The 23,218-nt window shown below is 35.0% G+C and overlaps 1 protein-coding gene across 4 annotated transcripts in view; it reads left to right on the forward strand.

Annotated features, from left to right (window-relative positions):
• SelR (methionine sulfoxide reductase SelR) overlaps positions 1-13,738 on the forward strand; it is a 113,181-nt gene extending 99,443 nt beyond the window's left edge. For 3 of the 4 annotated variants that reach the window (XR_011335936.1, XM_069845816.1, XM_069845817.1), the window contains one exon: positions 4,566-13,738. Coding sequence is in view for 2 of the 4 variants with exons in the window: in XM_069845816.1 (XP_069701917.1) it covers positions 4,566-4,630 (65 nt within the window). In the remaining 2 variants the exon portion in view is untranslated. Of the gene's footprint in view, positions 1-4,535 lie in introns of all 4 variants that reach the window. The other variant, XR_011335935.1, reaches the window with a different exon arrangement.
• The last annotated feature ends 9,480 nt before the right edge of the window (positions 13,739-23,218 follow it).

Consider the following 23,218-nt stretch of genomic DNA (forward strand, 5'->3'; position numbering starts at 1 on the left):
TTTTGAGACCATGAACCACTATTCCATTTGATGTCATGTCCACAATTACATTGACATATGTGAAGATTTTCGTACCTTTACTAGAAAGAAATTTAGCAAGGATGAAATTTCCTGTTTTTGGGTTTTCTGATTCTATTTGACTATGTTCAGCATCTTCTGGAATTTTGGGGCCTGAAACTTTGATCTGCTCATTTACACAAATCACCTGAGGCTCTTCGTCATCATTGCTGCCTTTTTTGTTTGAAGTAGACACAGTAATCACTCTCTTCCCTGCTTCAACATTGAGTCATCTCTTTTTTCTCATCATAGAGCCAGCTGTATTAGAATTCCCAAATTGATGTTCTTGAAGAAATGCCATGAGGCAACTCTCAACCTGTTGTTCAACAACTTCTACAGACTCTGGAATTTTTTTGAGGACTTCTTTCTTATTGCAAGGACAAATGCCCTTAGAAAAGGAACTGTTTATCAAAATTCGTTTTATTTGTGACTGTTCCGTATCTTCGGGCAATGATTCTTTATTAGTATTTGTCTAACTTTGCCTTATCCATGTAGATCAATGCTTTCTTCAACAAGCTTGGAAAAATAGCCTTCGGTACAGTTGAAAATCGAGGATTTTTCTCTTTCCACTCCATCAAAATATGTCGCCTGGCTCCTTTAAAGAATGTGAAAAATTGTTGTATGGGCGAGAACCTGGTTCCTTTTTATAATCTCGCACCATAGTAGCTCTGGACAGACAGCGATAACATCTAAAATAGTAGAAATGTAATTTTAAAAGTTTTACTAGATTATCAACTTAGACCCATCCTCACTATCAAAGTTACCCCATGACTCTTCAACGTAACTGGTGTGCATACTAGAACATTCAAGTGAACGACAAGCAACACTTTAAATGACAAAGAACAACTTTATTTGAAGATAGAATTGAATATTCATTTGTAAGTATGCTTACCTTTGTATCTTCAAAGTTTTGAAGGTATCAGAAATCTTCATTCACTTTATAAACCACAAAATATTTAATTTCTCCTCTACTACATGAAGTGTTTACATAGTACCATTGCTATCTCATGACTAGTTTAACAGGGCTGCCAACACGAGATCCAAAGTTGACCGCATTCTGATATCTTTCGCGGGAATTTGATTTTAATACTTGATCAAAGTGGTTATCAAAGTAGCCCCCAATATCAAAGTAACCCCTAATGATGGTACTTAACAATGTGTTTAATATGCTTCCTTAATGCTGACGTCCCCCAAATCATGTGCTATTATATTGAGGTGGTGAGCTGAGCAATCTTAAGTTATCACATCTTTGACGTCATTTTTGCCAACTCCTCTCTTATTTTCCCCATATAGACAGCACTATCAGTGACAAAACTTCGATCTCTGCAGTCATATTGTTGACAGTTTTTAATTGATTTTTCAGTCAGCAATAAGAGGTAATCAGAAGTCTGACTTATGTTCAGTGTCAGTGGTTTCGATTAAATGAGTACATTGGTACAGAATGTCACTAACAGACACACAGACAATTGGATCATTATGCACATTGCTCCAACCATCCAGAGCCATGCATACATATTTTCCTTTCGAAGTTTTATTTTCATTACTTCGGCCTACTTCTCAGTGTAAATTTCGTTAAAAAGTTGAGCTATTTTTAGAAACTAAGGATATTCAGCATGCTAAAAGTGGAGTTTGTGCCAGAAATGAAGCGGACTACTTGCAAATCCAGTTGTCTTTTTTTTTTTTTCCTCTCCTTTTTCGTTGTGTGTATTGTAAACCTATCTAACCCTCTTTGGAATGTTCTTCGACTTAAGTGGAAGACAATGAATGACATCTCTGTAATTCTCGTACAAGTCTAAGTTCCTTCAGATGTATCTTCATCACAATGCTCGATTCCAGTTCTGGATATTTTATGCTTTTCACTTGATGGCATAGAACTCTTACAACTGAAAGGGAGAGGGAGTTATCTCATAATTTGTAACTAAAGGGGGCTATGGTTGGATGAGGCCACTGTTAAACATTCAATTTTGTTACTTTACAGTAGGCAATACAAATGGCATAGAACTCTTACAACTGAAAGGGAGAGGGAGTTATCACATAATTTGTAACTAAAGGGGGCTATGGTTGGGTGAGGCCACTTTTAAACATTCAATTTTGTTACTTTACAGTAGGCAATACAATCATTCATGTCTCTTGGTAGTTGAAGTGAACTAAAAGCCATTTCTTTGTTTGAGGGAATTTGTCTCTTATTACCAACAAGAGTAGCCTCAAAGTCTTGTCTAGATGAGTAATTTTTAATAAGAAGTGAATATGTGATATTTTTTAACATAACAGCACATGAACACAATACTTCAAGTTATTTAATGGTATGTTTCTTGATGTAGACAAGAATTTGAACAAAAAATTGTGAACTTTTTTCGGGAATTATTTGTTATGCTGTACAAACCCATAAAACTTGTCTTTTTTGTTTGTAAATTACCTATAGAATTAAAAAATGTGATTGAAGTGGCATTTAATTGAAAATTGAGAAAGAACTTGTGTGGCTTGTATTAGATGTCAACCGCTGATCAGAAGACAATACGGAACTTCGACTTTGATCTTCATGTTCCATTAAGTCAGTATCATCTCCAAATTGTACGGCAGTGTTTCTTCGAAAACATATAGACTCTTTATGCTGTTTCATTCTTGCTACAAGTCCGATCATATCTTCTTTGCACACTTTACGTTTTGCCCTTACAGTTCTACTTTTTACAGCTTCTGATTTACATAAAATGTTGCCATACTGGATTCTTCTTTCTGCCTATTGAACCCATAATTACAACAGACCCAACTTTTCCATAAATTTTTCAACTCTTTTCATGTAACAAATAAAGCATGCAGAATACACCACTAATCAAACACAACTAGGAACTGTAAAATAAATTATGTACTTCTGTATTAGGCTGCCTGCAGCAAAGTGGGAGAAAAGAATAATTTTATATTTTAAAAACATGTTTTTCGATTTAAAACAAAACAAAATTTTATTTTTTTTGTCAATCCTAGAACATAGGTATCTGGAAGATGAGATGTTATTAATTTTATAAATAAACCTTGAATCCATAGTGTGTCTAAAGCTTTGTCAATGCCTAGGAAGAGATTAAGACAAGGGCATAAAACTGATAATAAGGCCATCTGTTATGTTCTCTGTAGAAATACTTGACACTATACTCTCCAATAAAATATTTATAACAAGTTGGCCGAAAATGTGGCTTAGCACTTTTTTGCTGGGTCCTCCTCAAATCAGATACTGTCTAAAAAGTTAAAGTCATCAAACACAAAGGTTTCTGGCGAACATAACTTAAGGTAGACACTCACTGGAATGGATTCGTTCATCACGTTTGGATTTTTATTCTTTGCAGTATTTTAAATTGAGCATCGCCCAATTGGCCCTATTGTTTTTGTCCACATGACTGGAATCCGTCCAGAATTCTGGTCAGTGAAATCTAGATGGATTTCCCAACAGGCCAAGATCGAAATAAAGAAAGTCATGACATGTATCGATTGCAAGGTCTCCAATCACGGTAATATTGAAGGCATAAATGAAATGGATGACGTGAAGCTTATTATGTTATTTCTTCCAAAGCTAACACAATTAAAAATACATTCTTCTCAGTGCTACTTCTTTTATTTTCAGATTTAGTCCAGAACACTACAAGGAGGTAATGTTCTCGCTCTGTTGGTAATTAACAACACCATTGTCGGCTAAGATGCTTGCTGTTGATCTTGAGTTGCACCCGGGCACAGGTTCGATCCCCGCTTGGGCTGATTACCTGGTTTTTTCTGACATTTTTCCGAACCGTAAGGGCGAATGTCAGGTAATCTATGGCGAATCTTTGGTCTCATCTTGCTATCACCAATCCATCGACGTTAAATAACCTAGTAGTTGATTCAGCATCATTAAATACCTAGTAAAAAAACTATTAGGTGATCAATTCGTAAATGCAGACAAGTGAGTGATACTATAATAAAAATCTGCATTTGCTGAACGAATCCATTCCAATAAGTGAGCACCTACCTTAATTCTCACTACCTTTATTTAAGGTGGTAAGGCAGATTGAGCATAATATAGAAATGTTATTTACTGTACTTCATATACAAATCATTATTGCTGTTACAAAATATTAAATAATGAATCTTTTCCTTTAAAAGATTGATTTAACATTGGCATGAAAATAATTTCATCACAAATAGATCTACCATAAAATTCTCTATCACAGTTCATGCGAAAAATGAGATTAATATACGAAGATCACTCTGAAAATTTCAAGAAAAGCTATAATAGTACTTTTAGTACTTTGATTTTTATTGTATTTGTAAATTTATGTGTAGCCAGTCAGTTGTTAAGGAGGAAGAAGAGTGGATCTCAAGCGAGAACATTTTTGTGCTGTGATTTACTATGATTTTGAAGTTGGTTTTAAGTGAGAGACAGTGCCTCAAAATATTGCAGCCAGCATTCGGAGATCTTTGCATCTTAAAAGCATCAGTGTATCGTTGGTTTTCAGAATTTAAAAGGGGAAGGAATTCTGTTGAAGGTGAAGGCCTTTTGGGGCGATCTGCAACAGCAACAGCAGACGAAAATGCAGTGTGGGTGGAGTAGATGCTAAAAGAAGATTAACGGTGCACATACATCCAGATTTAGGAAGCCATGAACATTGAATTGGCAGCAGTGAGGAAGATTATAGATGAAACACTTCACTTCAGGAAGATCTACAGCCGCAGTATCCTTCACCTCACAAATGAACGAAAGCGATTTCGTGTCGAATGGTGCCCTGAAGTGCTGCGTAGATTTGATATAGGATGCTCAAAGAGTGACTAAGAAACGAAGTGTTGTAATCAGTCTGAATCTTCCCTGGAAAGGATCCACCAACAAAAGTGGAGAGGGCAAGAAGCACTGGGAAAAGACAATCTGCATCTTTTTCTCTATCAACGATCACATTGCCACCATTCCACTCTAGAAACGAGAGACAGTTACTGTGAGATATACAACAAAATGTCTACTTATAATCTTCGACAAAGTGAGGACAAAGCATCCGAAGACAGGTTTGTGTGGACCCCTGTGTCACCACGACAATGTGTCTACTCACAGCACATAGGAAATGGCTAGGTTCCTGGAGGATTTGCGAATCAAGAGTCTGCAACATGCGCCCTACAGCCCAGAATTGACCCAAAGTGACTTCTTTCTTTTTCCTAAATTAAAGGAAAACATTTGTTGTCGCCAGTTCGAGTTCCCTGAAGCTGCTATGACTGCTGAAGATTGTTTTTGCAGAATGTCCAAATAAGTTTGGCATTTAGAGTTTTCAAAATGGTTTGAGTGGATGCAGTACTACATAGAGTGTGCTGGAGAATGCTTCAGGAAGATGTGATGGTAAGATTTAATTTATTTGCTTCTATAGCGCACATTATCAAAACTTAAAGAGTGGTCTTCGTACATATGTTCACAGTCATTTATATAAAATTACATAGCTGTTAATAATATTGATTTTGAAGCAAAATGTTTCCGAATTCATATCATATGTGAAACATTTATAATTTGGGACTTTTGTATAGACTCTACAGTAGTTGTAAATCTGTAAATGCTGGTGCCATAAGTGTCATTATTTCACATGATGCCTGTTCTCATAATTGTGTTAAATCTCTGGTAATTATCAATTTGGAAATCTGAACTCAGCTTTATGAAAACAAATATATCTCAAGATACAGATCTGGTAGAATTGTTTAATATTTGCTATTGTGTATATATACATGTGTGACAATATATCTTAAATATGGTACATTTTAAATCTAAGTTAATAGAATTATTGTATTCTCAGAAAATGTTGTGGTTGCAGAGGTTTTCAGTTTACTCGCAAGTTTATTCACTGTTCATGTATTTTATCTGTGCTATGGACTACGTCACTACTTCAATAGAAGGATAGCATTGGAGTAATGCTTGTAGTAGTCTGAGGGCTGTAAATGTAAATTTCACAAATTCAACTTCAAAATTTTTGAGTGTGGTATTAATTACACTATTTTACAAAAACATAATTTTCAGTAGCATTCAAAAACTACTTATTTTACTGCAAACACTGCCAAACTGACTGGCACTGACAAACTTTCGGAAGAAAAAGTAAAGCAGATTTGTATGTCAACAGTACTCCTTCTCGCCCAACAATTCTTATGGCACAGATATAACGTGATTACTGTACAGGATTAGAATATAATCTTACTAACATACTATTAACTTGAAGGTTATTCATTGTAATTATTGCAGTGTAATTAACCATTGTCTGCGGATGTTTTACATTTTGTGTTATAAGTAAGGCCGTGACATCGGTATATTTGTATTAGTTTCAGGTCGATTGAAGGTGAACACAAGATGCCGGACGTGTTTTAAGCACAGGCAGCAGAAGCGAATTTGATACATGCCTAAGCAAGCACTTTCCGTGTTTTGTATGCGATTGTTCCGTATTATAAAATCAAGACAATACAATCATTGTATATAAGGGTAAAAGGAGCCATACAGATGTTTGACGGAAACGATGCAACTTCCATAAGTTATGCCCAAACTCTTCAGTATGAATTTATTTATCCCCTCTACAATCGAATGTCTCGAAAAATTGGCGTGAAATTGGTGGAGCAAATTTCGAAGTAAATAATCTCATCTGCAAGATGATATAAGCAAAAAGTTGTGTGCGAAAATGAACCAGTAATACAAAAAATGGTTTCAATTCATTATGCAAAATTGCAAGAGTTTTGTCAAATGACAAGTGCAATTGTTATCAACTTGATGTAGAAATGGATGATGTGAAATATTTTACATATGCACCCTTGATTTCAGCCGATGTTGTACGCAGTTTTTCCGCATACAAGGTTATACTATCCGACACTCGGCAGTCATTTTCATTTGAAACTTTGAAAATGAATGTTGTTGTTTATTGCATCAGGAACCAAAATCAGGCAAACAACATGCAAGAAAAGTAAGGTACGGAATAGATGTGATAAATAAATTAATGTAACAGTTAATCGGCATTCTAAAACTGTAATGCAAAACTAAATATTAAAAAAAAAAAAAAAAAAAAAAAAAAAAAAAAAAAAAAAAAAAAAAAAAAAAACATCTTTTCAGACTTATCTTTTACCACATTTGTGACAATTTAAGTATGATTTCCAACAATTATTCTCAACCTCATCAGCATTTTAGACCTTTCCGATATTAACCCTTACATACAATGTTTGTATTGTCTTCATTTTATAATAAGCACTTATCGCATACAAAACACGGAACGTGCTTGCTTAGTCGTGTGTCAAATTCGCTTCCACTGCCTGTACTTGAAACACGTTGACTATATTCTGTCCAGCGTCTTGTGTTCACCTTCAATCCAATACAAATATACCGATGTCACGGCCCTAGTTATAAGATATAACAGCGCAATAGCTATAGTTAGTGTAATTCAGTTTCATAATGAAGGCATATGTTGCATTGTAATTTATAACAGAAAGTTTTTTATTATCATAATCTTAAATTAATATCAGTATAACATGTTGTATTTACCAGAGGTCTTACTAGTTATGAACTTCCATATGTCGACTCCAATACGTACATACTGTAATGATCATATTTGAAAGAGTATGATTGTAAGATATATCTGTAACTCTTAATAGTAATAAATTTGAGATATTAAGCAGTAAGAAATGTATTGCCATGTTTTTGTTGCTTTTTAAGACTTTCTAATAATATTGGTCAAGTGGTTATTGTGCTTGCCATTAGATCTGAAGTTTTGGGTTCTAATATAGCCAAGGCCAAATTCTTTACATGATATTCTTCATAAAGAAAGTAAAATGATAGGGTCCATTCAGTGGCATAGCTTTTTATAGCTGAGCCCCTTTCCTTACTGCCATTTTTTAATTATTTTCATAATTTTATTTTTTACATCTAATTTGAATAAAACAATTTAGCATAACAGTATACTCCATTTTTAAACAAAATTAAGTGAACAGAACTGAAAAAAATTTAAATGATATAACACAACTTCTATTTCACTACAGCTATAATTACACAATAATAGGCCTACCTAAGATAAATTTAATGTGAAGCTTAGTTCAACAAGAGCTTTTCTCTTCTGGCCTTTTGAGAAGCAAATGACTCAAATCATGTAGATCAAATCTTTGGGTCTTTTCCCATTCAATACTTAATACACTGAGAGCACTAAGTCTTTCTTGAGTCATAATACTGGAGCACTGGCATTCGTTCCACCACAGGTAGTTTTTGTTTGACTACTTGGTCGAAATACTGAATCTCTTTTAGTCAATTTCGAAACATGTTTTTCAAGTTTTTTCCTTTTGCGTTTTTCTGCACCATTTAAATGTTCATAATTACTTTTAAAAGGTTTCATTGTTACAAAACACGAGAAAAATGAATTAAATCTAGTAACAAGCAGACGTGTTGCTATACAAAACTTCTTTATTTCAATGTGCGTTTACTGTTTATATGCTGCAACTATGGCTAGCAACATAATGACATGAAAATACACCACGAGAAACAATGACTCCATCCATAAATATCACTCTGTCACATTTTCAACATTGGCATCAATGCAGTATGGTTGTGGGCGAGTCTACTGAGACAATCGATGGGCGTATATGATGCGAAGTACTGCCAGTTGGATCATCTTATACGCATCCTTGGGTCCAGTGATGGCTGTCATTACCACATATTTCCATATGCCAGAGAGTAAAAAGAGTGCCTATGCGTTACAGAAAATAAATAATGTGGGCCTTGAACTGTAATTCGAACTCATTTCCAAATATGCGTCAGTAACCACTGAACATTTTTGGCCCCTCCTGGCATTGGAGCCCCCCTGCAATGTGGGGTCTGTGGGGGCGTAACTTACCGCCCCTGGGTCCATTGTTATAGCTTGCAACAGCCTTTATTAAACACAAATGTGTACAACTTTCAGCCAAGTTTTATTTGTTCTGGCTTGGGACCTCGCAGAGTGAGGATTATTGTGGAATATGGTGGAATGATGGTAATGATGAGGGGACACGAAAGAACCCTGATAAATACTCCTCACACCTTCTTTGTGCACCACAAATTCCTCGTAACTCAGATGGGAGTCAAACCTAGGTCGTCATAGTGGAAGGTAGAAAGGCTAACTAGTTATGGCTTCATGATAAAAACTCTGTCTTATTGGTTATATTACTTTTGTTTATGAATGTTTCTGGTTTGCAGACACATGTCACTGCAAGCCTATGAGATCAGATTGTCAGAGTAAGAAATATTTTTATAAAGTATAAGTCAATGATCGTAGAGCTGGTGCAAATGCTCTTTACAAGACACAGAACGGGATAACAGTGTGGAAGATACTAATAGGAAGATCTTAAAAATTTGTACACACATACATTGAACAGGATTGCAGCTGTAAGTATTCAGAATAGGGTTACCATGAGAAGAAATTTTATATGAGGACATGGAATTTAAAGTAAGAGGACATTGCTGAAAAAAGGAAGACTTTTTAAAAATTGGTATGAACAAAATTAAGTAAAGATAAAAACAATAGCTCACCTTAGTTAGTTTTCTCACTAGTTGCAGGATCAGTATTACTACATCTGTACCCTACTTATCGGTGGAGCCCACTTTGTGCACAAGAGTCTGAAGGGACGAACTTATATCTTGTAACAAATAACTATGGAACTGTTCACAGGACATGTCCTTGAAATTATATTTCACTATGATGATACCTCTGACTGTCTTCGTTAGCATGCGATTTCATTTTTTTGTCCATTGAGCAGATATTAGGGAAAATACTCTCTCAGCACTTCCATTGTGACTTGGGATAAATAAATAGAATTGACATATTTTTAAAAGTTCTGAGAAAGTTTCAGTGCTTGCAGAACTATTGGAATTGAAGAATTTGCACCATTGTTTATCTAAACTTAAATCTTTGTCCAAATTAACTTGATTGGCACATCTTTGTACATTGCAGAATAAAATTGATAAATAGCTTAGAATCGTGACGTGATGTGACGTTTTTAGAGTGTAAGAATTCAATGCATGTCAATAGGTCATTGTATTTTATGTTTTTTTTATGTGCTCCAGCTTCAACCATTGAAAGCAGTTAAATTCTTTCACAGGTTTTCACCATTTATTTAGATATTCTATGCATAATATCGCACATTATTCAATATTCATATTAATTCTAGTTGAAATGCGAAATACCAGACATTTCAATTTTTTTTTTAAATGCCTGCCAGACAGGATAAAATGATTAAGAAAGAGGACATGTCCTCTTTTTGCCGGATGGATGGTAACCCTAATTCAGAAGCATACAGAAAGCTAAGAGACTGACACAAATGAGATTTACACATCTTGTCAATTGAAAAACCAGTGATAAAATATCTTAATGCGTTAAAAATTATATCTAAAAATGTTCACATTATACTTGATATTATTGCTCGGATTGACAGTGTTTATTGTAGCAATTTTTATGTAATTAATTAACTATTTGTCCTGTGCTGTGGTATCATGGTTTAAGACATTCTGTCTGGACTCGTGTTACGTAAGGAGTGCACACTGGTTTGAGTCCTCATGAGAGAAGAAATTGTCATGAAATTTCGGTCAGTGTATGGAACTGATGTCTACCCAACATTGTGATGCACTTGGGGAGTTACGATAGGTAGCAAAATCCGGTTACGAAATCCAGCTAAATGGCTGAAGGGATCATAATGTTAACCACATGATACCTTCATTCTGATTGGATGATCGTCCACCTCTGCTTCGGCATCTGGACGTGAGGTCAGTAAGCACCCAGTTAGTTGGTCTAGACTTTTTACGTGGTTATTTAACGACGCTGTATCAACTATGAAGTTATTTAGTATCGATGGTATTCGTGATAACGAGATTAGGCCAAGAATTCGCTATAGATTACTGACGTTTGCCTTACAGTTGGGGAAAACCTCGGAAAAACCCAACCAGGTAATCAGCCCAAGCAGGAATCGCTATATCAACTATGACGTTATTTAGCATTGATGATATTGGTGATAATGAGATTAGGCCAAGAATTCGCCATAGATTACCTGACATTTGCCTTATGATTGGGGAAAACCTCGGAAAAAATCTAACCAGGTAATCAGCCCAAGCGGGAATCACCCGAGTGCAACTCCGGATTGACAGGCAAGTGCCTTAGCTGACTGAACTATGCTGGTGGCTGGCTATAGCACCACGGATTATTATTAATTAACTATTCAAGCTGAGTGGAATTAGAAATAGCCCATGAAGTACATCAGAATTTTGTGTTGTACATCTCACTTGACAATACTTGTCAGAGAAAGAACAATATTGTTTGTATACATCTGAAGTCTGATTAGTGAAAAATGTTACTAGTCAGTGATGTATGCATTGGAAGGGTGAAAGGAACTGGCCACCCTCAGGGCCTGATTTACAATTTCAGAGGCCCAGAGCTTAACCCATTTTAACCTAGCGTTACCATATGGTAACGCAGTGCAGAACGCAATATAACTTGCTTCATACCCGTCCTTAATTAATAAAACTGGAATTTTTCTTTGTGAATCCAAGCTACATGATTGGTTCTTTCTTATTACATTATGAAATCACAAATTTATTATACCAGTTGGGAAAGAGCAGCTGCGCGATTTAGATGTTGCTTTCTCAGCAGCAATTTTGGAGAGCAACAAGAAGTAAGATAATTTATTTGCTACTTTGATGAACTTGATTGTAATATTTGTTGTGGTATTTTACTTATTGTTGATTGAGTATTCGTGTACATCAAGTACAAGTTTACAATCCATAACATTGTTGCGGATATAATACATTGTTTCTTACGTTACCATATGGTAATGCTAGGCTAATATGTTGTCACTCATTCTTTGTGCTCTCTTGCTACTTATAGTAAGATGAAGCAGTGGCGTATACTGGTTAAAGGGTTTGGGCTACCACTGACCCTATTATTACACAAAATATATTTTAAAATTCCTATAATAAAATTCCTTGCATATTTATGTGAATTCCAGACGTCTTGATTGGGACGAAAATACGTTGATGACTTCGTCATTGAAATTACAGTTGAGCCATTTGCAAAGTTTCTGTAGAAATGACTTTTCAATGGATATTAGTGCCAAGCCGGATAAACGTTCTTGTGTATGAGTTGATCTACAGTAGGATTTTATTCTCTTCAACGCAGAAAATGTTCTTTCTACCGATGCTGACGTAGCTGGTATTGTCACAATTAATGTTGCCAATTTAAGGACTTCAGGAATAACTTGGTTCAGCTGGTTTTCATATATGGCAGATAATATTTCATGGATAGGTTTGTTCGAAAAATCAAAGACTTCTGCTGAATATATTACACTTAATTCATTTTTCAAACGTACTTGATCAAAGTGACTGTTATAGGACTGAAATAATTTGTTTAGTGCCTCATTCGGGAAGTTTTCTCTATAAGCAGAAAATTTTTGAGAATCTAGAAGATGTGTGAACTGAAGCTTTCCATAATCAGAAAATCTGTCAGTAATTTCCATGTGCATACGATCTAGTATGCTGTAGTACAGCTGCCTGTATTTCAATTCATCATCTCCTTTTCTTCGCTTTAATGGTGGTTCCATTGTATTGGCTGAAGAATTTTCATTTTCCATATTACTCCATATGGATGGAAACCCACTACGTCTGAACTCGGATATAGCATTTTTTTTTTTAACTTTGATACCTCTTGCAAGTAGTATGCTATGTCTAGACTTTTTGTCTGAAGAATATTGTAGAGCACATCTGTATGTGCGAACACTCTTGCATAGACTTCAAGAAGAAATATATTCTGAAACTGTGTGAAAAAATACAAATATCCTTGAGCCTGCACATTTACAGCATCATCCCAGTTTTCTTCAGAGTCATTACAAATGATATTTTTAAAGAAAGCAGTCCGTTTTTCTCTGTATTCCTTTACTGTATTTACAAGCCGAGATGTAAAATTCAATCTAGTTGGTGCTACTTTTGGGAGTTTCTTGTTCATAAATTCCTTGAGTTTTCTGATCTTTTAGGAGATGATGAGAAAAATGCAGCTAAACCCGACAGTGTTTTGAAAAAAATGCGGCATTCTGGAATGGATGAAGTAGTTTGTTGCAAAACTAAATTGAGAACATGGCTGTAACAATGGACAAATAGTGCTTGAGGATACTTTTCTTGAACTTTTGTTTTTAAGCCATTAATATTTCCCGCCACAACTGAAGCACCATCGTATGTCTGTGCAATTAACTTAGTGCCGACATTGTATTCTGCTGTAACACCTTCCACATGCTGAAACAAAGCAGTAGCAGTTTTGTCTGAACTGACATTTGTGAATCCTATAAACCGTTCTTGAACATTGGCAGTACTGTCGACGTATCTTAAAACAGTGGACAATTGACTCTGATTAGAGCAGTCACTTGTTTCATCAACAACAATGGCCACAAAAGGTTTTATGTTCTTTATCATAACCCCACTTATAGCAAATATTAAGTCATTCTGAATTGCGAGAGAAGTACCACGAAATACTGTTGAACTCTCAAGATAATTGGCCAGTAAATGGTCAAATTCACTTAAGGAACTTAAATATTCAATATAATTTCCTATATTGTCTGATTCCACACTCTCGTTATGACCCCGAAAAGCCAATTCTTGTTTTCCTAGAAAGCAGACTGCGTTAATAAGATGCAGTAAAATCTCCCGTTTTTTTTTTTTTTTTCACAAGAGCATTGTGTTGGTTGATGTGTAGAGCTTTTCGCTTATCTAGCTGTAAATCAATTCTTGTGTTCCCAAAGTTTGCAAAGTTCATGCTACTACAAATATGAGCTTTTGATTTGTCGTATTCTAGGACTGCCGTTCGAAGGGAGTTCATATTAGCAAACCCCTCTTTAGACCACACATTAGTTTCGCGGCTAAATAACAAACATGGCCAGCAAAATAGTTTAGACAGTTTAGCAGTACCACACAACCAATTTCACTTACCATATGATGTTGAAGTGAAATGGCGTGTGTACTCTCGCTGTTTTTCTTTTACGTCCATGGACAAATTTAACTCAGAAGTTGGTCTTTCCATTTTCACAATTTCAACTTTCTCGTTGTTATGTACGACGGTTAAAAGGCACTTTTAATAAACCTTCTGTTACACAGTAATTTTCAACACAAACCTCTCCAGAAACTTATTCTGCCATATTTTTCACAATATCACTTAATTGGGAAATTAAAAACTTAATAATTCACAATTAATATAACTCTTAGACACTCGAACAAATCACAGATTTAAAATAATGCACTGCAAGAACACAATCACATTCAAGTGCTAGCGTACTAAGCGTATTGCTGCTTCGCGCCTGCGAAGAAACTGATCACGAGAGCGGCAACTCGCCCGCCTACAGTGCACGATGGAGACAGTAGGGAGCGGGGGGGGGACGGGCAGTTGTGCAAAGGACAGCGTGAGCGAAACGGTCACAGGCTACCTCACGTAGCAAGCGGTTTCTCCAGCGATGCTGCCTTGACAACTTGTTTCTTTTCGAGAGCAGAGAGCGCATGTAAATCTAACAATTACTTTAATTTTAATTACTATGGCAAAACTAATAATACAAAATTATTACATTATGTTATATTATAAACTTTTTCTTTTGTAATTTCCTTGGGCTACCGCCAGTAGCCCCGGTAGTCCGCAAAATACGCCCCTGAGATGAAGGAGTTGCAAGAAAGTACAAGTAACAAAATGAATGTTACAAACAGTGCGTGAAAGTACATGAGACACTTTTGGAATTAGAAAACGAAAAATTAGAGCATTCTACATACAGTCACCAAAGCCCAATTTTGTATCTGACGAGAACTCTGCTGATGTAGAGGGTGGCATGTTTGACAACCAAAGTGGAAGGAAACTGAGTACTGAAGCTGGGGTTATTTTTGTTAATAGCGACAGAACAGGTGGACCAGACGATATTTATTTTATAGAAGAAGAAGAAATTTAAGAGTCATCTGTGATAGATACCGTCAACATTGCAATGTGTGGAAATGGTGCCATCAGGGAAAGGTAAGTGGATAAAACAGCATGTTATAACAGTTCAATCGATTTCTCCAGAGAGTGACTTTTAAAGACAGAGATGTGACAAATTTTGTTTTCTTTATAAAAATTCGCTTTATCTATGTAAAAACTGTTTCAGTCCACTTTCACATGATTGTTAGATGTTGCTATACAAAATGCTTGGCAGCCAAGTAGAAGATCTGGCTCAACATTGAATGAATTAGAATTCAAATGGGAGATTTGAAGAAGTCGGGAGCACCCCAAAAGGCAAGGGGTGACCATCTGCTTCCAAACACAGCGACATTGGAGCTACGAGACGTGTCCAAAAATTAAGTTTCCCTGGGGCCATTTGCAGAAATAAAATACAATTTTATGGAAAGATTTATTCGAACAGATACAGGAATAGTTGAGCTATCTTTTAAACATATTTCCACCTAAATTGAGACTTTTTGATACTGTAGGATCAACAGAGAGGTGTAAATGTCTGTCACACACTGGTTCCGATTCCAGGCGGGAAATTTCTACGAGGGACAAAAGTTGATACCACGGTGTGACAAATGTCTCAGTTCCGGTGGAAAATATGTTTAAAAATAGTTCAACAATTGCTATATCTATTCGAATAAATCTTTTGATGAAATTGTGTTTTCTTTCTATAAACAGCTCGGGATAAACTTACTTTCTGGACGTCACTCTCAGAACATTTGATTATATAAGATACAATGGAATGGAACATTAGTGATTCCAATACACAGATGTGCTAGTGAAAATGATCTTCTGGCATACAGGTTTTTCAAAATTTGATGTAGGTCTCTGCAGCTCATGTTTTTTGTCATATCATAAGAAATGTTTTACCTTACTACCGAAATATGTGAAAATCACACAAAAAATTAATGTAAAAAGTTATGTTACGAAAATGTGTTTTGTTCATACGTGTATATTGCGACAATAATTCTATTATGTATATTTGTTCAGGTATTGTGTCTTATTTTTATATTTTCTGTATTATTTGTATGGAGTGTGGTATTGTGTGGGGCAGAAACGTGGAAATTATGACGAAATGAAGAGAAACGAATAGATGCATTTGAAATGTGAATAAGGAGAAGAATGGAACGTGTTAAGTGGACAGACAATAAGAAATGAAGCCGTGTTGGAAAGAGTGGGTGAAAGAATGATGCTGAAACTGATTAGGAAGAGGAAAAGGAATTGTTTGGGTCACTGGCTGAGAAGATACTGCTTACTGACGGATGCACTGGAAGGAGTGGTGAACGGGAGTGAATGGTGAAGAGCTCGGAGCAGAAGAAATCAGATGATAGACGACATGAAGATATATGGATCATATGAAATGACAAACAGGAAAGCAGAAGATAGAAAACATTGGAGAGTGCTGGGTTTCCAGTGAAAGATCTGACGTTGGGCAGAACACTGAATGAGTGATGAATATATTATTTGTATGCTAAAGTTCAGTTAAGTTCAATAAATTGCTTGAAAGATGTCATAAGGAAATAACTCATTCTTTAAGATTTGACAACATAATGACCTAGTGTTACCATATGGTAACGCCCTGTAATTCTACATATTCGCTTCAAGAATGGAAAAAAAAAGCATTGTTGTGTTCAATTACATCCATTTAATTAGTCTATAACGAAATAAACGAAAAACGTGACGAAAAATAATTCAGGCTTTTAAGGGTTAATTTTCTTTATGAGGCCCCTTCTTTTCATATATGATAAATAGGCCTGTCTTATTTCGTTTAAATTTTGTTACCTATCTCCTTTCACCAGTATTTATTTCAGAGAGGTTTTCATTATTTCCCTATTTTGAGAAGGATTAAACATAAAGTGGTCCCATAAGGTATCAGTGATTATGTGTGGCCACAAGATAGGATCAGAGCTGATTGCATTGGTTGTAGTAACGGTACTATCCCTTGTTTCCTCTAGTGAAGCAATTCAGAGATTGAAAGGAATGTTCATTTATCCTAAATTATGGCTTAGGCTTATAGAAAAAAAAAATACCTTGGCTCTCCACAATTTAGTAGCTGTGGCGAATTGTTGTCTCTGTATGCCAAAATCTTCATTAATCTGTGTTAAAAGATTCTTAACTTTTTGAAAATGGAGGCTAAAGGAGTTACTACTAGTAACATATGAATGAACATACTTGTGCAATGATACTATAGTTGAATTTTAATAGATTTTCGTTTTCTTTTAATGACTCCTAACTCAAATTTGCTTGGGAATTCCATTTTTAATTATGGACATTCCTACAAAAACACTTTAACACTACTACTACACACCGATAATGGTCCTATACCAACAAAAAATTAGATAAGCTGCAAGGAACACAAGCACTAGACACTTGGTTTAACACTCAGTACAATGAGAACTGACAATATTGTTGACTTTGGCTGCTGATTCATTATTAATTATTTAAATAGTCCTACTGTTACATTTGAATAAACTGTACATGATAGCCAACTTTTACTAGTTGAACACATTAAACTCTGCAGTCAACTTATTAGTCTAAACTTAAAACAATAAAGTGATTTTTATGTGTTTTCTAACATAATAATTCATTACGTAATTATTTTATAATTCTGATTTTCAGTTGGCAGAGTTGTCCATTTCATTTTGTGGTAGAGTTGCTATTTCATTTTGCATAATTCATTTGAAAAAGGCTTGTTTCTGGATTTTGAGGCCCCCAGAATCATGAGGCCCTGAGCAGAGGCACCATAGACTCCTGCCTAAATCAGGCCCTGGCTACCCTACCCAATTATCTCCTGGCTTAGTTTTCCCATGAGTGATGCCTTATTGGTTTCACTTGTGAGGTTCCAACCTGTCTTCAGACAGTTGACTAAACAACATTTTGTATTAGTACTGATGGAAATTTTTATCTCTAATACTTATAATGAAAATCTGTTTTGTCGCATTCAGTGAAACATTTTCTTTCTTTACTTCCTTAGCACCTGCAAACATTATGTTTATCCTTTTGTTATGTACAGAACTTCTTCCAATCACATTGTATGTCCCATTTATTTTGCAAGTGCTTTATTTTCTCTTATGCAACATTATGACTTCTACAAGCTTAAGGATTTTATGCCTAGTATTAGGAAAAAGCCACGAGATAAGAGAAGACGTCAAATCAGATAAGATATAAGGCAATTTTTATAACATTATGGTAGTACTCTTGAATAGTGAGACATTTTGTACACTGAACTGCAAAAGAAATGCTGATAAGAAATTATATCGTTTTCTGAAGACTTTCGCAAACATGGCGAGGTGGAGAACTGTTTTCCTGAGATTAGTTTTTTTAAAAACATGTAAATACGATTTTAATAACATGTTCACATTATTTAATATGAATTGATTTTAAATTCATATTCTTTTATTGTACAACATTAATAACAATACTACACGAAAATAGTGAAACTGCAGTTTATACGGTATTCCACAGTCTTCCTTGTTATCTATGGATCCTGTTATTGTTACAGTCAGTGTATATGGCCAGTTATGTTTCATATTGTATTAACAAAAGAAAATGTATAAATTGAGGAGCGTTTTTGCAAATGTCGATAGATGCAGAAATCAAGATTTTACAGAAATCACATTTTTTAATTTAAACATACAAATATTTATTTTATAACAACAATTTTCAGAGGAAGCATTCTTTGTTCTGAGACAATGAATGTAGGTTTGAAAAATATAAGCATTTTTTTTTATTACTTGCCAGTTTTAGGCGCAAAAAAATAAGAATTTTTTCAAAAGTCGTTAGATACAGTCTATCTTCAAATGAATCTCATCACAACACAATAAAATTGAAGAAAATTATTAGCGTCAACACATAATTACAATTTTATCACAAAAGTCTAATAGGACACATCTGCTAGAACTGTTGTGTACAAGTTCTTTGCCTCTCCTGTTACTTCGAAATAATGCATGAGTTTCTTAACGTCATTCTTTTTTACTTTTGACACCATGTTGACTTCTGGAAGAACAGTGGAGTTTAACACACTATCGCACGTTTTAATTCTTGGTTTTAGCACACACACACTGCCACTGGACACGCTGCATATGTGTTCTGCACTGTAACAGAAACATTACGATGTTTTCCCAAAGTTTTACTGTAAGTGATCACTCGCTGTGGAGCCTTCTTAAATGGCAGTGTCAATCTTAACACATTTTGAGCACTCGATTTTATGTCCATGATTTTCCAGTCCTTGTTGAGATTCTTGACTGTGCCATGATTTTCTAGTATCTTGTGGTATTCATTCGGGGTCAATATGTCTTCCATTCTCCTATTGTTATTCTTCTGAAAACACGATCTGGAGCCATATAGCTATGAAGGGTATCGGAAAGAAAGAAGAATGTGAATAAAAATATGCTTTACTCCAAAAAAAAGCCATGAGAATTTCCATCATAATGGTATTCTTGTTCTGACTGGCACAAGAATAAGGAAACAGATGAATGGTGGAAGGGGCATTAGTTGGGTTTTTTTTTCTAGATTAAATAAAAAAATCTAGCAATGCAGATGCGACTTAGTTACATCCCCATGATAACTGGGTCTCCAACCAAGTATAGAATGAAATATCCTTAATTTCTTGTGTCTTTGAATGTATCACAACAGAGAGGTTGTAGAGCCATACTTGTCTTGCATAGAACACTTTGCCCACCGATAATTTCGGCAGAGGTTGATTTTGTTGCAAGTCGAAATATATCTTTATTACTTCTGAATTATCATCTTTCATAATTTTTGTAAAACTTGTCTGCACGGAGTTTATGTAGTCTATATTGGGTCTTGAGTTCATTTTTTTTACCAAGTCTGTCTCTGCCTTTATTTGGAATAGGCCTATCTTGCAGGTTGAGCAGGAATCAGTATGTGGAGTTTTAAATGACAGGTTGAAATAACTGTAAAATATATGTTTATACTTCGAGAGTGAGTAAGTCTCAAGTAGTCCCAAGTTGTTTTCTTTTTTACCTGCAGTATTTCCTCCTCTATTTTCCCTTGGTGACTGTCCTGTAGAGTAGAATCTATTTTGCCAGAAGAGACAATCAGTCCTTTGAGAATCTAGTTATGCCTTTGAAACATAACGCACAAACAGGAATTATCTGTCCATCTGTTTTCCTGATACTGTATTTAATTGACACACTTTGTTTTCTTTTCGAAGACTCGGTATTCACCACTCTACACTTTGGTGATGTAATGGTCATGAACTTAATAAGTACTTTGCCCTGATTTATTTTGCATAAAATCTTAAATTTATTGTGAAATGCACTAATGTCATCAAAGGTTAACTCTGCCACTTTACACTGCTTACTTTCTTTAGCTTTTGGATTGGAGGAAGAGTTTTCAAGTCCATGAGAGCATTTTATATTTGGTTCATGCTCCTTTGTTTTACGCTTCCTTGTACGAGGACCCTTCTCTTAATAAATAATTTGTAACTTTAAATGTATCCTAAACTGTTTCATTTATATATTACTCGTATGTAATACAAAAATGTTATACGATGAAGTATTTTCTCTAGACCAACGGCAACGTGGTCATAATTACGTAGTAAACGCTTTGGCGAACATTAACCGCAAATTTAATTTCGTTCATTTCAGTAATATTTCCTTAACCATACCCTTTTTTTTCTCTCCTTTATTTCGTTGTTATAACCTACTATAAGATCTTACTACATTTGCATTTTCTTTCAATATATTCAAAACACCACTGTTACAGTTAGCAAACCACAGTCTAGTATATAGTCACGAAGCATGAGTTTATGAGGGTGCTAGGAATAATAGACTGTGCAGGTACTATTTCGCATTGTCTGTAATGAGGCGATAGTAGCGATCCTAGTGGTTAGCAACTATCTATGGATCAATATTTACTACATATTGAGCTTCGTCCTACAGTCGCGCCAGGGTTGCCAGATTGCCACAGAAATTCGCGATTATTTCTTTACAAGTTGCCTTTTAGAGGAGAAAATCGCTCAATATTTTAATTTCACACTCTCTCCTATCTTAATGAGAAACAAAAATCCTGTTAGATACATTGCGGAGTTTTATAATACATATGTCGATTTGTTAATAATAGTAATAATAATAATAATAATAATAATAATAATAATAATAATTTAGGAAATCGGTAGGTACTTCTTTCGTATCTTATACTTTCTCCTTTAGGATATTAGTGGCTATGACCATCGTAATTATTGCAGTGCACTTTGTTATTTCCCATTGTAATTATACAAAATATTAATAATACCGTATTGTAGACAGAAATATTACAATATGCAGTGTTAAAGAGTCATAATGAACTCACTGTTTATATAGTCATCTTGTCTTGTAAATAATTACAAATTAAAAACTAACTTTTAATTGATTTATTTCACGACGCTTTATAAGCTAATCAGCTTTTGCTCTTATTGGGTTGAGGCAAAACCCCGTAAAAAATTTCAACCAGTTAACTTGTACCAACCAGGATTTGAATCCTGGCCCTCTCGTTTCAAGGTCAGACATGCTAATCGTTACTCCACGGTGGCGAGCAATAAGTAACTTGTAATCACTATTGCTGTAAAGAACACTCATACTGATAACGAATAACACAGTAAAAAATTGATCAACTCTCAAATTTAACTTTCCCAACTCATGAACCAATTATTGAAAGTAAGTTGCAACTTGCATTGGAGTTTTACTCAGATAAGTGATGGAGTAGGGATGAGGAAGCCCTTCGAATACACGTGGAGGGGTTAATACTGTGGTTTAACATAGGTAATTCACGTAGATTTCTATCATATAAGTTATTAGAAGAAATAATTGATTCAGAGATAGGAAAGCCATGTCATGCCAAATAATGAAGTCAAATAAAAAGATGAGATATTTAAAGTGACAAGGAGTTTTCATCCGCCCAAATTTCGCTCGACAAAATTTGTAATAGCCCAAAAATTTGCAAATCGCTTGAAGTAAAAATTATTTGCAAAAGGGCTTCGGCAGAGCCTTCTTTAGTTACAAGCCGGGACCATACGTCGGCAACACTGTAATTAACTGTCACGCGGAGGCTGACCGTACAGTACACGTGTTTGTGCTAATGCCGATTTCCAATGTAAATTAATGTTACAATATAAGTGTGTGTCGATGGAATTATGTTTGCGGTCGTACCAAACGTTAATTGTTGATGTATTATAAACTAAATGCGTGTTGGTGATAAAAAAAAAAAACAAGACAATAAATGAAAATAAAATGGTTGCAGTCTTTGGGAATTTTTACGGTTATGGATGACAAAGTAATTGACTATTCCATTAAATATTGTATAACCACATTTTTATATTCTTATTTGTGATTTGTGTGTATCAGAATTCTAGTCAAATTGTTGGGTCTCGCCTGCTATATCAATAAAGTTACGCCGTTGGTTTTCAAAGTCATTGTAAACAGCTGTTTTGTGATCCCATAAATGTTGCAGTTTTGTTGAAGATTCGGAATGCCTGCTATACGTCAGAACTATCTATAATTTGTACATGCATATAATCACTTTGTTGGTTAGGTCAATGTTACTTATGTCCCGCCCACTATAGAGACATAGGCCAATTTTACACATATTTAATATAACTTGTTGCTTCTTTGACAGGTTAAGTTTGGTTAGTTTAGGTTTTTGTTATAGCCTACCTTGCATATACGATTATAGCGCAACATTGGCAGTGATAAAAGTGAAATATTGTTCAGTGGGCGTTGGATACTCTACATTCACCCACTTGGTATTTACAGGATTTAAAGTCCACTGAGTTTACGCTAATTGATACATACATGTACTTAATAGATAATGTTGCGTTTTGTTACGTATTATCTTGAAGGGATGTGTTTTCATTTTTTCATAGATTGTTTTACTTGGCTTAACTGTATTTACATCCTCATACTTTTATTATAATAGGAATGTCAATAGTTTCTTCTGTTTACATTTTGTTTTAGGCCTATTTGCATAATTCACATTCTTAGCTTGATTTCTGTAGTTATATTTATTTAAAATTATATTTTAAAAAGTTTATAACAAATAATTTAGGATAACAGTATTGTTATGGTGACTGGCCAGGTTCAAACTAAAACTGGCTTCCTGGACATCTGAAATATTTATAGAAAAGCACGACATAATCACATGAAATTAAAATGCATATGATATCCAAAGACGTTGTAGTTATA

The sequence above is a fragment of the Periplaneta americana genome, chromosome 14 (assembly GCF_040183065.1).
Source record: "Periplaneta americana isolate PAMFEO1 chromosome 14, P.americana_PAMFEO1_priV1, whole genome shotgun sequence".
Classification (NCBI taxonomy): Eukaryota; Metazoa; Arthropoda; class Insecta; order Blattodea; family Blattidae; genus Periplaneta; species Periplaneta americana.